At 37.7% G+C, this 17,500-nt stretch overlaps 1 protein-coding gene across 6 annotated transcripts in view; it reads right to left on the bottom strand.

Moving 5' to 3' along the window:
- The window catches only part of SYNCRIP (synaptotagmin binding, cytoplasmic RNA interacting protein), a 24,394-nt gene extending 6,976 nt beyond the window's left edge, over positions 1–17,418 (bottom strand). For 3 of the 6 annotated variants that reach the window (XM_009709254.1, XM_009709256.1, XM_009709251.1), the window contains exons 1-9: positions 17,262–17,418; positions 16,263–16,381; positions 15,968–16,075; positions 14,105–14,218; positions 13,846–14,022; positions 8,241–8,376; positions 7,141–7,346; positions 2,002–2,151; positions 575–696 (exon numbers count right to left, since the gene is read on the bottom strand). In XM_009709254.1, the coding sequence (XP_009707556.1) occupies positions 575–696; positions 2,002–2,151; positions 7,141–7,346; positions 8,241–8,376; positions 13,846–14,022; positions 14,105–14,218; positions 15,968–16,075; positions 16,263–16,381; positions 17,262–17,409 (1,280 nt within the window). In that variant the 5' untranslated portion in view covers positions 17,410–17,418. The remainder of the gene's footprint in view (positions 1–574; positions 697–2,001; positions 2,152–7,140; positions 7,347–8,240; positions 8,377–13,845; positions 14,023–14,104; positions 14,219–15,967; positions 16,076–16,262; positions 16,382–17,261) is intronic. The other 3 variants (XM_009709257.1, XM_009709252.1, XM_009709253.1) reach the window with 2 other exon arrangements.
- Between the last annotated feature and the right edge of the window lie 82 nt (positions 17,419–17,500).

The following is a 17,500-nucleotide window of genomic DNA, read 5'->3' as shown; positions in this document are numbered from 1 at the left end:
TTAAGCTAGTAAGAAATGTGCTGTGGTTTGTTTGGTGGTTTGTTGTTTGTTTTTTTTTTTTCCTATGTTCAGCATTTATTAGTGTAAGATCTCTATTAGTGTAAGTCGGTAAGCTTCATGAGCAGACCTATCTGCTGGAAGTGGCAAAAAAGAGTGTCACAGGATGCTCCTTTCTAGTGAGTATTTTACTAAACAGCAGGGCTGTATCACTACTGCTAAGACGGCTGGGAGGAGCGCATGTCGCTAAGTTCATCCACACAACCTATCAGCACAGAAGTACATGAATGTTTAGAATAAAAAGTGAGAAGTGTGTACGTTTCATGACCTTCAAATATTTCCTCTGGTGCTCTCACACTCAATGAGCAGAGCAAAACAGTACCTGAATTCTCACCAACACCACTACTGAATCTTAAGTAAAATGCAAACAACTTGAACAAATCCAGTATTTCCAGAGCAGCCAGAAAACCTGCACACACTATAGTATACCTACTAAAATACCCAGAAGTTCTAATTCTGTAGGAGTGTACATGTCTTTCAGAAGTAATACAACATATGTGCATGCATTTACACTTACATCTGATTTTTAGCCGCTTGTCTCTGAGCTTTCCGTTCTTTCCTTTTTTGATCTGGTGGCTTAGCAAAAACAATTTCAATGTTTTCTCCCTCTAAGTCTTTGCCATTCATTTCTTCCATTGCCTGAAGGAATTAACCAGACTTTAAATATACTCCTAAGCATATCTGAAGTTATTAATTTCATTCTATCTTTTAGAGTATGCATTTTAAATTGTTATCCAGAGCTAAAATAACAATATAAAGCTAAAAAACTTTTTAAAATAATCAGACAGCATAGTATTGTGGGTTCCAGAGTTATGCACTTCCTCTTAACTTGGCTCTCAAACCCAGGACTGCATGTATCAGTTTAGAAATCTTCTACTCAAAAACTGTAAATAGGCTTCAATCTTTGCAAGCTGTTTCAATTAATGAAGTGACGGAACTGTCCTCTGAAAGTACAGATTTCGCAATACAGGAACAAATTTCTAATGTCAGCACACACACGAACACTACTAAAGTTACAGATCAGTGTATGTTTTTATTCCTTTATTTTACTTGTAATAAATGTAACTTTTAAACTAGAAGCCAAAAATTAGACTTTAACAGCCTCATTCTGACCACAAAAACAACAGCCAAACAAACCATCACCAACAAGAAAAAACAAACCCCACCAACACACACACGTACAATTCCCATGGGTCACAGTAATTGCAACAAGTTAAATTCAAGCAGGGGAATCCTAAAGATTCTCCCACTTCCAGTGATGCTCCATAGCTAAGCCTTGATGGGATACATACCCTATGAAAAGACTCTTTCCACCATCTTAAGCATCTGCTTTAAGGCTTCTGAACGAGTAAGAAAAACTGAATCCCCTTGTATCCCGCATCCTCCCACAGAACATAAAAAATACACACACCATAGGCAGGAGAGGATTTATACTTTTCCCTTCCTAATGACAGATGACAGGAGAAAAAACACCAAAACCAGGCTAGTAAAATCCAGGAATGACAATAACTCAATTGTCCAGCACCTCTCATCAAAAGGAAAAAGGTGCTTATTCCACACCATAAAAAGGAAGTCATTCTGTTCCTGGAAAATAAAAAGATTACCTAAGTTTTTATCACCTGCCCTAGAGAAACTGCTTTAGATTCTACCAATAATTTGGTGTAAAGAGTCATTCAACTTCTGGCACTTCAGTTTCAAATGATAACACACAGGATTGTCTTAGATACTCATCAGCAGAATTACTTAGGACAAGTGCATCTAAGATCCACTTTTCAAGCTAACAACTGTATCTTCCTAGAAGACACCCAGAGATGACAAAGTTATCAGTGACAATGTGTTACCATATCTCCAAACAGAGCTTTTTCTCCAGTTAAAAGAAGTATACAGCTTCTAAACATTACATTTAGTCACTACACACACACAGTTACAGTCTTCTTCACTTACCTTTACAGCACCATCCCGTTCATCAAAATGAATGAAAGCATAGTCTTTTAACTTCTTCACTCGCTCTAGCTTTCCAAATTGACTGAAGGCTTTTTCTAGTATCTCCTCTGTTACAGTATTGGCAAGATTGCGTACAAACAAAACTTTTACCTACAAAAAAAAAAAAGACAACTTAGAAGTATGATCTAATTCCAAAATACAAAATGAAGTTTTGCAAGTCACTGCTATTGGCAGTACTGAAAACATTATTACATTTTTATATACAGTACTTAATATACATATACATGAATACACATATTTATTCATACAGCATGAATTAGCTCCAAAATTCCCTGATAGAAATATTAAATCTGTTTTCAAACATAATTACATAAGTAGTACAGTATCCTGACAGTCAATCCAATTTGTGTTAACGTTTAAAAGAATCCTAGCAGCAGTAATTTTCAACTCAGAACACTTTCAAACTTGAAAGAAGGCACCTAGGATTGGTTACACACAAATTAATTAACTTATCAAAACATTTTATTGTTTAGACAGGTTTTTGCTCAGGTATTTGCAGAACAGTCATCACTATAATATCTAGGTCAGAGGTGACAGGCCTGCAGCTCTCAAGCTGCTTAACACATGGCTCCCGTGGTATAGCTACACCAAACACCATCAGGACTGTTTGCCTGAGAGGCACTCGGTGACCTGAAGCCACAGCTAGAACAGAAAAAGCAGACAGAAGGGGATACTGAGGCTGACACTGCCAAGTCTCCCTCAGACTTTTTCACGAGTCAAATCGTGTCCTTCCCTTGAGGAACAGCCACCTCCAAATAACTCTCAAAGTCTATTCCCCCCCAGCTCTCTAAAGCATGCAATATGGCTTTTAAGCTACACAAAGACTGCTATGTATCTTGTAAGATCAGAGAGGCTGGTTATCTTTCAACTACTGATATATGCCCTGTTAACTGCCTGATAGTGGCTAAATCATCAATACAAAGTTTCATCAACCACCAACTGCTTATGATAAAAGAAAATACAGAGCAGTCTGACAAAGGCTGAAACTAGACTCTTATTTAATACAGCAGACAACATACACTGGGCACCAGGAATCACACATTAGTGACTCGTTGGCATTCAAAGACTCATCCTTGCGCCCACACTGAAGTTGCACTAAACGACCGTACATTAGCACGTTTACATGATGTCATCCATGATTTCTCACAATTTACAAGCCTCTTTGCCTTGCTGGGGAGAGTCTCTTCCACAGACTGCCACCACGTTCTGACAGTCTAGTCACTTCCTACTGCCACAGAACGTTCAGAGTCTTACCTTCCTACAACGCAGCGGGACATCAGCTGCAAAGACCTGCAACTTCTGCTCACATCCCCTCCCCTACTAGTGGTTTCAAATTAGTTGACGACAAAAAGTAAGTGAACATTGTACACAGCAGCACTGACTTCCCGCTCCTAACCCTGAGGGTCAACACTAATAACACAGGGTGTGAAGGGACCAAAGAAAGCATGCTTCAATTTTTGAAGCAGAGCTATGATGTCTACTCCCACCACATACAGGTACTCAATAACCCCAGACACCCTTTTTATAAGAATTACTATGTAATTATGCTAAATAACCAGGACAGACTTCCATAAGCTTTTGTCTCACTTGCTAGCTAAACGAGGATGGGATGCAAAGTTTGGAAGAAGGGATACCACAGATCCCAAGTCTGACCCAGTGTATCAACTCTAGTCTTTGGCACGTTACTCTTGCTGATTTTCTCAGGAGATGAAAGTCACAGCCAGCTCCACAAAGAAAGCTGCTTCCTCTCCTGTGTTAAGCTTCTCCTACATGCCTTGATGGTAAGAGCAATCTTTATTTTTTGTAACCCATAGTAATAACCATTTTTAGTAAACTGCCCTATTTGCTACCTTATTTAATGAAAATGAATTGCAGGAAGTTTTGTGATGTAATCTATGGTTTTAAAAACCAGTAACCTCCAAACAAATGTTCCTTATTCTTGTAGTTTAGGAAAGGATGAAAAGTAGAATCTCATGAGGAACTCTAAGTGGCCTTCACTAATAAATTCACAATGACTAACAGTGTCAGACAATTAAAAGCCTCAAAAATCACCATATTTTATTACAAGATGCACTAACAAAACATTTTTCAAATAAGTAAAAAGCAACTAGTTTAAGTTTTTCCCAGTGTAGACAAATCCATAACTCTCTAGCAGCTGAAATTTTTTAACACCTTTGGTCCTGTTACAGGTTAAAAGCATAGCTGAACCAGCCAAAGAAGATGTCAAAGCTAGGAGGCAGATTAAAGCAGAGCTTGAGAGAAGATGAACCCATTTTTCCTTCATTTAAGCTACCTAAAGAGGAGAAAAAAAAAAAATCCTCTCCATTTGGGCTTACAGATTACAGCACCAACGATCCATACATACACACCACCTAACAAGCAATATACCCAGCAGCAGCATTTTGTCATAAAGGCAGAACTCACTTGTTTTAAAACTACTTAAGATTAGACTACCCCCAAAACTTCCAGGATCTGCTCCTTTTCCTCCTCCTACCTACAGCACTAACACTGCTGACTTCATTACCATTCTCCAAGGGTTACTAGCCCCGTCTCCTGTTCTGTAATCTACCAGGCAGCCACAACTGTAAGACTTTATTTAGCTGCTTAACCTGCCACTCTAGAACATCCTCTGTAGCCTCAGCCACACTACAGAAATCAAGTAAAACATTAAGAAATTTACCTGCACTACAGGTGTAAGAAGCATCAAAATAACACTTAGGAAAAACTGAGCTATCAACACAGCCACCGGATGTGGGAAAAAAAGTCCACTTTGGACCAGAAATGAATTACTTAACCAATTATACTCTGATCTGTCAGTACAAGCACTAATCTCCTGTAGCACATCGGTCTATCTTCAGAATCTAGCTAACTCGATCACGCTCAAGGTACTTCATATTTAAGGCAACAGCCCATTAAAATTTTAAGTACACACAGTACTCTCCAGAACAATTCAGCAAAAGTCTGGAGGAGAAAGGAAAAAAGGCTCGAGTAAACCTTTAAGAAATTTAAATTAGTATGTATCCATATACTGATGAAGTGACGTGCTGCTTCTGCGAGATACTTGGAACAACGCTGTTCACCTTCTGGCTACAAAGGTGAATTAGTCTTCCTCACAGTTTGCTCTTATGGACTTGCTTTTCTAGCAGTCTTGACAACAAAACAGCTGATCAGATGATTATTCTGATAAAAGCAACCTACTCCTCTACTCACAGTGTTTCCTCCAGAGCCTTCTACCACAGGAACGTGTAAGATGACAAGGGTCAATAGCTCTCCCTTTGCTCCTGATTGACAGTACTCAGAAGCAATGACAGCCAACCTGCAGCTCACATCCAGGAAACTGACTGCAGCAGCAGCTCAGCGGCTTTCTCTTAGGAGAAAGACAGCAATAAACAACAAAGTAAACCCAGTACTTCCAGAAGTGCCAGATGTGGTCAGTTTCTCCAAATGTACAGTAAGTGGACAAGAAAGACTGGAGTAGAGACTTTCCTTGTTGCAAGAATAAACTAAAGGGACACAGCCAGCAGGAAAGGTCAGACACCAATGCTTGTCTCAACGTCTGCCTTCAGACAAAGCTAGATGTTCTCTACTTTTTCAGTATTCGCATTCAGTCTCACTTTTCCATACGACTTCAACCCAACCTCCAAACCCTACCTTTGGCACATGGCACTACAAGTACACAAGTTGATTTTTCTCTGCATTTTCCATATTTATGTTTCTTCCCTTTTCATGTCCCATTTCAAATACAAAACAAGGCATTAATGAATTCAAAAAACCTGTATATTAAATGGGGCAAACCATTATCAAGCTTTAATTTCCTTAGCCTTTCACACCCCACATCTGTAAACTTACTTAGGAAAGATATGATCATGTCCTTTATCACTTGCTGCTCATCTATTCAGTCATGTCAGCAGAAGTTTCTGCTCATTTCTTTTAACAGTTTGCTCAATTAGGTCTCTTCTCTTTTGAGTCAAGAAACAGAAGAGACAGACAGGCTGTCATATTTAGGAAGTGCCACCTTCAACAAACTTTACCTGCAAGACTCTTCCCCGCTGCTGACAGTCTATGACGCCAGGCAAGAAAAATAAAGTCTGCAGACAGGGTAGTCCAAAAGCTTCTGTAATACCTGTATTACAAAAGCAGCTTTTTCCCTAAAATGAGCCCCCACCCCAACCCTTTTCCCTTATAGCTCACCAAAGAGGAGATCCCAGCCATCTTACTAGGTCCATCAAAGTAGGACTCCAGCAAGTGACGTGTCTCAGATGAGAGTAAAAGCACGGACGAAAGGCAAGCAAAGAGAAAGAGATAAGGATATGGGCTAGCTAGGAGTTTCCATTAAACAACTCAGCTACACAACATAACTGAAAAAGACAGGGTTGGGCATTATCTGATGGAAAAAAAATTCAGGTAATTTGTTTCTGGCAAAATATCACACACACATATAAAACAACTGCTACAATATGCTTCAAAATGTTAGCAATCCACACTTCAGTTTCACTGAAATATTCCAAATCCGAAATATTACTAGTCTTAGTATTTTAAGGAATTAAACACCCCCCCAAATTAAAAATAAAGATACAGAGTTCCAAATACAAAGTAATTGCCTAACTTCTCAGAAGTAACTGCTAAAGGCAACTTTGAAAATACATTTGCGCATTTTACTGACCACATGTTCCAATTCTGAAGTGATAAACAAAGTTCAAGGTTTAAAAAGAATTAAGACTTGTTCTGCAACCGTATTTAGATTCCTGTCCCTCCAAATATTAAGCTACAAAACCATTTTAACTTTTGGAGTCACCACCACCACCACTTCTAGATCAGAAATTAAGTACATCACCCTACGTGTCATTTTGGCAGGAATTATGTTCAACATTCAGCCTTAGGAGCAGAAAATAAGACCAGTCAATAGAGCTTTTCAATTCACATCAATTCTAGAGCGTATTTTTTTTTTTATCGTCTCACCTATAAGATCTCTATCAAGACGGCTGAAAGATGCTATTTAAACTTAGGCTACTGTCAGGAAGTACTTACTTTGGAACAAGGCATTTTAAACACATTACAGTTCCCTTACAGCTTTATTACCTTTGCCATGACTTCAGGATCTGGGTCTTCTATAGGGTCAGCCCATTCCACCGTAACAACATTTCCCCAGACTTTGACTTTGCCACTCATTAACCTACGTCTGGCCTGAGCGGCAGTTTTGTGATCTTCATATTCAAGGAAACAGAAACCCCGGTTCTTTTTCTTGTCATCAGGCTGATGATACAATATGACATCTGTAAGACCCTCTGAAATTAAGCAAAATATTTATTTGTTACTGCTTCAATCCATGAATTTGTATTATAAAGTGGGGATTATCTTTCTAGTAAGTGTGCATCTGACAAGTGGTTCCAAAAAAGCATGAACATGCTAGACTTTTGAGACCATGTACACAATAAAAAGTTTCCCTACCTTCAAGGTCAACATTTTCAAAGAGACATTAGACTATCCCAACTTAGGTTCTATTTTTATAAAGTGAAGAAAGCTTAGTAGCTATGGAAGAGTACCTTTCCTCTAACTGAACGGAGAAGACATAAGGGCAGCCAGAAGTTGTGTTTTGTCAGTTCTCCTCTCAAACCCCTAAGTCACACCACTTAGTACGTGTTTTTTCCATGGATGTCTAAACAACAAGAGATCAAACTTGCATGATTTTAGGACATCTAAAAAGTTTCAGTGTTGTTCCAAGGAACCTGAAGTATATCATTCAGTAACAGAGAAAGTCATCAAATGTTACCTTTGCCAGTTCATATGCCGTTATCAAAAAGAGATCCTTATCAAATCACTAAGAATTCTGAAGCAGAGAACTAGTTACGTTCTCCAACCTGCTTCAGTTTTGCCTTGTAAAGTTTTAGAATAACCACTAGTATTGAGATAATTAAACCATCTATTTCTTTGCATGGCTTTTTTAAACATTACATACTTATTCTCTAGGTAAAACTTGGAACCACAGATCTAATCACAAGTATTTCAGCCCTCAGCACAACAACAGTTTAAAACAAAAACACCTAAAAGTCGGGACAAATGCTGAGTGGTCTTCGTTTGGATTCGTTATCATTCAACCATAAGCCAACCAATGGTGAGGGGAGTTCATCAATGATCACATTTGTCATCTTTTCAGCTCTACAAAACAGTTATTGACTTACCTGTTACTTTGCTAAATTCTTCAACAATCTGCTCCTTGGTTTTACTCTTAGGAATAGAACCAACAAAAAGCCTATTATTGGCAACAGAGATGCATACACCAATGTGTTTTCCAGAACGAATTTCATGGTTGTTGTACTGAAAGAAAAAAAATAATTGGACATTCATCAGTTACAGATAATTTTCACTCTTCTCCAACAACAGCATATCAAATATTTTACTTTTGCAAACATAGCATTGAGTAATATATTAAATTCTTCAGAGGTTAATACATTCTTACGATGCATATTCAACTGCTCTGAAGTATACTCATGTTCCCTAAGACACCACCACAACTTCAGCCAACAATTATTCTCCCCTTCTTGTTCAAGCCTCTTTCCTAATACATGTTTCTTTAGAGGCCTTTTCATGTAGAACCATGAAAGGTAAATCTTATGTCCAAGTCATCAAGGTCAAGGCTTCTCCCTTCACAACAGTGCAGAAAAAAATGCAAGTTCCTCTACAGATTGTAGCTATCAATTCTTGATTTGTGTATAATACAAGACAGAAGTTACAATTAAAGTCAGATTCCCTTTTAAAGTTCCATAGTTAACAAGAGAGCCATAATGAGGCCTTTTCCACAAAATGTGCAAGAGCAATTGGTAAATACTTTCCAAACCACATATATTACACATGTAAAGATAGTAAACAGCAAGAACAATTCTCTACTGACTTGAAATCCTAAGACTTCTGTTCAAATGCTTCTCCCATAACAGATTGTTTAGAAGACACCCTGAACAAGTCAGCAGTTTAAGGGAAAAAAAAAAAAAAGTATTACTGTAGACATCTGTTGACAAAAAATGCCTTTCACTGAGATGCAGCCACAGACATGCATCATCCAAATAAGCAGCAGGGAGGTCAACTGGTGGTACATCAACCCCTTTCCAACTGGAAGCCCTGCAACAGACAGTTCTTTAGCTAGGAAAATGTATTTTGTGGTCAACATCTTATAGACAAGTAGCAGGATAGCTTTTAAAAATTTAAGTTAGCTATTTATTCTATTAATTATTTTGTGTTTGGTGGTAAACCTTTCTGCATAAGCAAGTTCTCCCAAACCCCCTGTTGCTTCCTGCACCAAAATCAACTCAAGGTGAAGATATGTGTTTGTTTATATTTATATTGTGCAAACAAAAACTACATCACTGAAAAATCTTCAAAGCTAGACAATTGGACCAGAAGTGAGCTAAAAGAAGAACTGTACATGTGAAAAGGATTTGGAGTGGCATCTTCCCAACTCACTATGTCTCAAAAACATAGCAGGATACAATAAAAGACTTCTATCTCTGTACCTGTTGCCCATGTGACAGAGGAATAGGTGACTTTAAAGTAGGAAACAGCTGTAAGAAGTAGGAAGACTGTATATGCATATATTATTATGATCACTAATAAACAGACTTATACACATTAATGAAGAGACAGGTTACAGTAGCTCAAAAAAAATCCTTTAAAGAAACACCTTTAAAGAAGTTGACAGTTTATTAATCTGGAAATGAAGAATCAGTTTGTGTCTTGTTAACTGAAGTGTACATTAGGAAACATTTCTCTACATTAAGAAGCGTTATTTTACTGAGAGGGTGCTCAAATACTGCTTGCTAGAGAGGTGGTCAATGCCCTAAGTCTGTCAGTGTGGACAATGCCCTTTATACTACTACTTTAACTTTCGGTCAGCTCTGAAGTGGTCAGGCAGTTGGGACTAGATGATCGCTGCAGGCCCCTGCTAACAGAAACATTCTATACTATATGGACAATAGAAGATATCCCATCATTCCTGTTAAAGTCTAAGACCAAAGTTTGGCTACACATTTAATCCAAAAAGAGCCTCTCATGCAACTCATGGCAGTAAAGTAAATTTCATAACTTAAAAAAAATTAAAATATTCTACCATACTGCAATTCCACATTGACAGTAGTTCCCAGTAGTTTTTTCATAGTACAATACATTAACTACTACTTTTCATTGTATGTTTCTCTTAACACAGAGAAAAGAGTCTTGAATTAAGTACTCTTGAATATAAAGTTGGTGGGTTTTAAGTAAATAGTTTGCCTACCATCTGTAAACTTAGATTAGACAGGAACAGGCCCGAATCATGATCTGGGTAAAGTGCCAAAACAGTCAGGCTACCAAATTAGCTATGTCAGCATACTGCTTCCCCCTCCTGTCACCACTGAATCAATGCCCAAAGTTAGTAACAGAGATACTACTACCCTCCAGACACTATAATAGATATGATTTTTTTTTTTTACCAAGTTCTTATAGAATCTACTCACAAACAGGTCAAAGTATGCATAAGGTCTGTCTTGTCCTTTTATCCACTTAAAGTTTCATTAGTAATTTTAGTTTATTTCCAGCAGCAAACGGCAAGTTGTACTGCTGTGCATAGCTGGCAAACTCCTTAAGAGACATATTTGCATAACCCACCTGTACCTGCACTTTCATCTAGCTTACTTGCTTGCATTACTTGCTCTAGTCAAAAATACACCATATGCTACTACAGTTTTCAGTATGTTCTCCTACAAGCTTCACCTCACAAGTATTTATCCTGCACATGTCTACAGTAACCTTAATCACTCAAATTTCAGTTTTTCAAAAGATTTCTAACAACTTTGCTTGCATTACTTGCTCTAGTCAAAAATACACCATATGCTACTACAGTTTTCAGTATGTTCTCCTACAAGCTTCACCTCACAAGTATTTATCCTGCACATGTCTACAGTAACCTTAATCACTCAGAAATCTTTTGAAAAACTGAAATTTAACAACTTCATATGAAATAGGAGGGAGAATTGAACACGTGTGCAAAAGAACACAACTGAAGTCGTAACTCTTACACAATATAAAACAGAAGGTAAACACAAACACGTTAACAGGGAAAAAAAATGCCTGGGGTTAAAAAAAACAGTAAAATCAGATTTCTGATAGTCAGTGCCTATGTGAACATTTGAGATGCCCTTTCTACTTAACCAGTAAGGGTTAACCACATTGGATTAAGTACTGGACTGAAAATTAACTACTGTTCATATCTGTAAGTCTTCTCTATATCAGGCCATAGCATCATTCCATTTTTGTCTTAAGCACAGTCCCAAAAGTACTGCAAACACAATTCAGGGAATTCTCCCCTTTAAGTGGCTTAAAAATGCATATACGCAAACAAAACCAAGGCTTAAACCGTTTAAATTGCAAGATTTCTTCTGGTTAATGAATAGGGTAAGTCAACATTAAGTTTAGCCAAAAATTTTAGTTCAGTTTTACATTAAGCTGTTATAAAGACTGGATAATAGAACAGCCACGCAAATATGAATTGTATGCAAAATATGTTACACTAACTGCAAGAGCCTGAAGACAGGCCAGTTTACTCTCTGCTGCAGTTTGGGTATTGACAAAACCTCATAGCTGTCTCTTATTACTCAGAGGCCTACTGGCAATGGAGAGATTTTTATTTTCATTTCTGCTATATTTTTCAGAGTCCTAAATGGGGAAAAAAAAAAAAAACCTCTGGGAAGATGAGAAGTAACAGAACCACTCATATCCCAGGGAGTCCAAAAAGCTGGGAAATAAGTTGTATGCACATCAGAAGATTACACGTAGTATCAAAAAGAACACCACTTGTTAAAGTACTAAGATATTAAAATGCCTAGGACCAACGTTTTTTTTTAGCATTTCTAAGAGGTGTTTCAGCAGCCTCTCCCATGCATGTGTAACTAATACAAGTGACAGACCTACGATTTTCAACCAAGCTCTACAGAGCCACATGTTGCTAGTACCTCCACAAATCACTTCTAGACAACTTGGGAAACTTGTAATACACCAAACTAGCCAGCCAACTATGGCTAGAACCATTCAAAAGCTGACAAATGTCACAGGATCCAATGTAAACCTAACCTTGCCCTCAAAAAGGTTAGCATAAGAACTGAAAAACTGTCCCATCTATTACTACAGTTTTCCACTATTACACTCGGTGGCTATTTAACTGAAAAACAGAACACACCACTTTTCCTGCATGTCCAAGATCAGATACAGAGGGACATCAAGAACCTCCTTCCCTTGCACCACTTTTCCTGCATGTCCAAGATCAGACACAGAGTGACATCAAGAACCTCCTTCCCTTATATCATTTACTGGAAGACTGAGGGTAGGATCTGATGTTACTTTTATGGAAACACAATCAGAATGACTTTTCAGAGTGTGCTGCCTTTAAGCAAAATCCAGCTAAGTGAAGAAAAATTCCTTCACACAATCAGAATGACTTTTCAGAGTGTGCCGCCTTTAAGCAAAATCCAGCTAAGTGAACACAAATTCCTTTTTGTTCATTTACTAGGTGCCTCTAAGAACATATGTGATTCGATTCACTGTTTTGCTAAGTGACGTGCGTAACTCTTAAGAGTTCACACACAATATAAAGATCTAGGTTGACAATGAAAGTACGAAAAGGTATATGCAGTTGTCCTCAGTATATCTGGATTGCACATAGGAACACCAACCATTCTTACTTAAAAAGCTAAACAGCATATACCGGGTATTTTCTTCCACTTTTGTAGGCATTTCTGTGCTTTTTCAAAACACATTCTCATCTTGAGTTTGATTTGTCTCCACCAACTGACTTACATTATGTCAACAGGGTACCTTGCTTTTTCAAAACACATTCTCATCTTGAGCTTGATTTGTCTCCACCAACTGACTTATATTATGTCAATAGGGTACCCTAACGGTTCAAGACGTACCTTATTACAAAACAAGAGATTTTAACCCTGCTACATCAATACACTATCAGTACACCTCAGAATGAGTATGGTTAGCACTTGAGGGTCATACTGCACACCAATCTTGGCCGTATCAGTATAGCAGCAACTAGCTCAAAAAATTCAAATTCAACTTAACTAGGAAAGCAAAGGAGCAGTGCAAGGATCAAGGTGCCGTTTCTTTCCCCCCTCTTTTTTTAGTGATCGATACTTCATGCATAAAACCTGAGAAGCTTACTAAGAGTAGCCTGTTCCTCATATCAAACTATTTTACACCTCTGTGTAAAACAGAGGAAATGTTTTTTTAACCTGGCAGGATTCATGACTTTTTCCAGTCGCAGCAAACAGAATAGACCTTAACACTCAAGAGTGATTATTTCCCATCCAGAGTGCCTTATGAAATTCTGTGACTTTGGAAGCATTTTTCCAGCACGGGTCCCCCTGCTGGTGCACAAGCAAATGAGACATCACAGACAACCTGACCGACACTTCCCTTCTACCACCACAACCCAAACTCCACTTCCCTCCAAAACTCATCCAGATGCACACAGCTCAAAAGTCACGATTGCCAATACAACTTTTCTTAATAACAAAGGCTCATCTAACTGGATCAAATAGCAGTCCATCAGCTTTTTTCCTCCCCTGTCCCTAACACAGCCAGTAAAGATTTATACGGAACGTGGAAATATTTAAAAACACCTAGTGGACATTTATGAAGTGATCTAACAATGATACCTTCATCTTGAAACATTTCAGTACTAGGATCAGGACAACTGCTTAGAAGCCAGAGAGCATTCTTGGGGGGAAAAAAAATCCAAGTAAGAAAACTTACCAGTTTAACAGCTTCCTGAGCTGCCTCTTTAGTACAAAAAGTGACAAAAGCATATCCTCTATTTAGACCAGTTAGTGGATCCATCATCAAGCGGAGATCCCATATAGGGCCAGCTTTCTCAAACAATGGAACAAGTTCATCTTCAAACAAGTCTCTTGGAATCTTGCCCACAAATATCTACAACAGACATACAGAGAGTTGTTTATAAATACTTCTAATGAGTAAGAATACATCTACATAAACATCTCCTTCTTCTTACCTCTGTACCAACAGAAGGTTGTTGTCCTGAATATACAGACTCTGGAGGAGGTCCACCATACTTTCTCTGTCCAGTAGTCACATCAAGAGTGTAGCCGGTTCTCTCCAAGAGTGCCTTCAAGTAAGAAACTTAGAATTTTAAAATCATATACAAATTGAGCTAGTTTAGATGCACTTCATTCACAGACAGACATGCTTATAATTCCTCTTAAACTGCACTGCTTTGAAACTCCCACAGGCAAACAAGCCTACTGCTAGTACTTCAACAAGAAACTTGCAAAACAATTATTACAAGTATCAGGTACAGAAACACTGCTAGAAGACTAGAGATTCACCTAAGAGTTTTCCCAATTCCTTCATTTTCATACCAGGAAAAAAAAAAAAAAGGCCAAGTAATAGAATAGCCAGCTTCCCTTTAATTAAAAAGATCTTAGTCTGAGCCACATCTTGCTTTGGCATGTCCAATCCTGCAAACATTTATGCACAGGAGTTCCCTTCACTTAATGAGATTACTCATAAGTGTGAAGTTAAAGAACACATGTTTAAGTGCTTACGCCCCTAAACACCGTACAGACTGCTTCAGGTATCCAACCACTGACGTGGTAGTACTAACGTCCTTTCTGCTATCCTCCCCGCCGCCCCAAGTTCCTTTTGGGCACATAGAGCACCCCAGCACAACTGATTGTCACTAGCATCACTGCATATGGTTACAGATACACTACCAATTTAAAACGTTAGCTGAAATGTAATATCCAAATATACAATGAGAAACTCCTCTGAAATTAGTCTGTCTTAATAGTTTTGTACCAAGACAAATCAACTCCATACACAAAGAAACAGCATATTAAACAAGCCTAATTATAACCAAGAGTTAGTAATTTCACAACTGGAAAATTCTGAAGTTATTTTAAATGCTATAGCCATCAGCAGTAAAAGCTATTCTACTTTAAGTTAGTTAACAAAGCCCTCATATTGTTGTTGTTTTATGTGGTAGTGACAAAAACTGTATCAGTTTTTTTTTTAATTTATAATTAACGGCATCCCAGCCTCAAAGTCGGGAGAAAAAAGTTATTCCAGTTTCGCAAGCTACATAGTTATTTTTAATACATAACACGTTCACTTTGCATTTTACACGTGAGAAGTTGAAAGATGAAAGATTCTCTCACTTTTTAAGGCAACTAAGTATGCTTAGATGGTTTTCCTTTCCTTAAGCTTTGGTAAAGTTGCTAATCACAGAATTTTAAAGTAAATCATAGTATGCCTAACTCCGGAGACAGGAGTCTCTTGCTAGCAGAGGACTTGGTCCAAGAAAAAACGTGTCCATTACTAAGACAGTTTCGGGTACAGTTTATTAGAACAGTGATTATGCTATAAGAAGTGGGCTAAATCCTAAATCCATTACAATCTATTTTTTCAGACACATGTGGTATTTCCTCCCTATTGCAGAGTTGCTTTAAACCTGAATTGAAGAAAATAAAAAAAACACCCACAGAACAAAAAAGGAAACAAAACCAACCACCAATAGCTGAAGTTATGCATTCTGAACTCAAAGATCTATGCTGACAAGTTTCCAAAAACTTCTAACTGTGAAATAGCGTAACTGCCTCAACTAGATATAAAGCAAACTGTCAAATCGTTTTCACCTTTATATACATTCAGTTCCAGTAATTAACAGCATAGTAACTTTCCTCTTGAAAAGGAAGAAGCGCAAGATAAAAATGCAGGTGACAGCTTTCAATAATAACAAATAATCTTATACAGCCTTTTTAAGAAAAGGACAGTTCCAAAACAATCAAGGTATCTGTCACAACAGCTTTGAAAAACCACAGACAAATCACATAATTTTTATCTTTTAGGCACATACCTTAATTTTTGCCTCATCTGGTCCTTTGCTAGAATCTGCCACCTTGGTCCCCTGTTTTTCCCTCTGCCTGTAGGTCTTCATGACTCCACATAAAAAGGCACTTTTGTTCTGCAAAAGATACATTAACCTTCAGTTCTGAAAACATGAGAAGCCAGAATCTAATTTTATCTTGAACTAATACAGTGGTCATTTTACATATCACGTATGGATCACTGAAGAGACTTAAGCAAACCTCCTGCCAGTCAACTAGCAGTTTATCCCTCAACAAATTATATTCTAAATTGCTTAACATTACCTGAACATGTGAGAGATCACTGTCTTTAAACTGCTGAAGTACTGCCAATGCACCTTCTTCATTAAATTCCTTTAAAGCTTCAATAGCTCTTTCATCTAGATCACTATGTGCAACTAGCCCTAGAGAAAAGAAAAAAAAAAAATTACTAATTATATTTGGGCAGAAATCTTTGTTTAACCATACTTAACACATTTCAGTGACCCCTAAAATCAATCACTGTTTAACTTAAGTTACTATACCTAAGAAATCACTTAGTCCTCTTAAAGGTAAACATTTAAGTGTATTTAACCTTCTTTAAAACAAAAAGCATCAAAACAGTTAAGATTGAGGGTAACAGTTACTGCATTTATGTATATGTTTGACTTCTATGAAACCCACGTTACATGGGCCAAGTTTATTTTCAATATCCTGAAGTTGAATTCAGAAGAATCTACCAAAACCTGACCTAGCTTGCCTAGCAATGGTACCTTGGTACATTTTGAGAAGACTATAAAGACAAATAAACTGCAGCACTAAAAGTGACCACCACAAACCAAAAATCAAGCTTAAAAATGCTAGTTATTACCATGTCTGAGAGAACCAATACAATAACCTTTGCATCCATGAGCCCAAATACTATGTCACGAAGGATCATTTACACGTAAAGATGAATACCAAGGCTTCAGTTACTTACAGTTACCCACAACTACTGTAAAAAAATGCACAAAGACCACATCACCTGCTCCTCCTAAAAATCACCTATTGCCTATTCCAGCTGTTGCTATGGTCACCTGCATACCTCTCCTCCTTCCCACCCCTCAGCCCAAGTGGCCTGGCCCAAGACTTTTCTCTGAAAAAGTACTACAACAAATTAAAACACTGAATGGAAAACATCCACAGATTTTGGTAAGACTGCAGTTCCCATACTTTTGGAAACCACAAAAAGTTGCTATTTTAGCCCAAAGACAGCAGAATCCAATAAAATATCGTAAGTGTAGTTTTGCAAGTTTTACATCTTACCTGCAACGTAAATTTCATCTAGTTTTTCAGCAACTTTCTGTGGTAAACCAGCATCAAGCAATGTCTGGAAATGCTCAGAATGGGTAACTGCAGCAGAAGTATCCATGGGCTCTTCAGTACCATTCCCATTAACATGTTCAGTAGCCATGTTTCCAGATATCTGTTCAAATGCAATAAGCATCATAATTAAGCTAAATATATCTTCAAGTAGAACAATTCAAGTGACAATACATGCAACA

The sequence above is a fragment of the Cariama cristata genome, unplaced genomic scaffold (genome assembly GCF_000690535.1).
Source record: "Cariama cristata isolate BGI_N322 unplaced genomic scaffold, ASM69053v1 scaffold541, whole genome shotgun sequence".
NCBI classification, from domain to species: Eukaryota; Metazoa; Chordata; class Aves; order Cariamiformes; family Cariamidae; genus Cariama; species Cariama cristata.
This window is presented reverse-complemented; position numbering and strand designations above follow the sequence as displayed.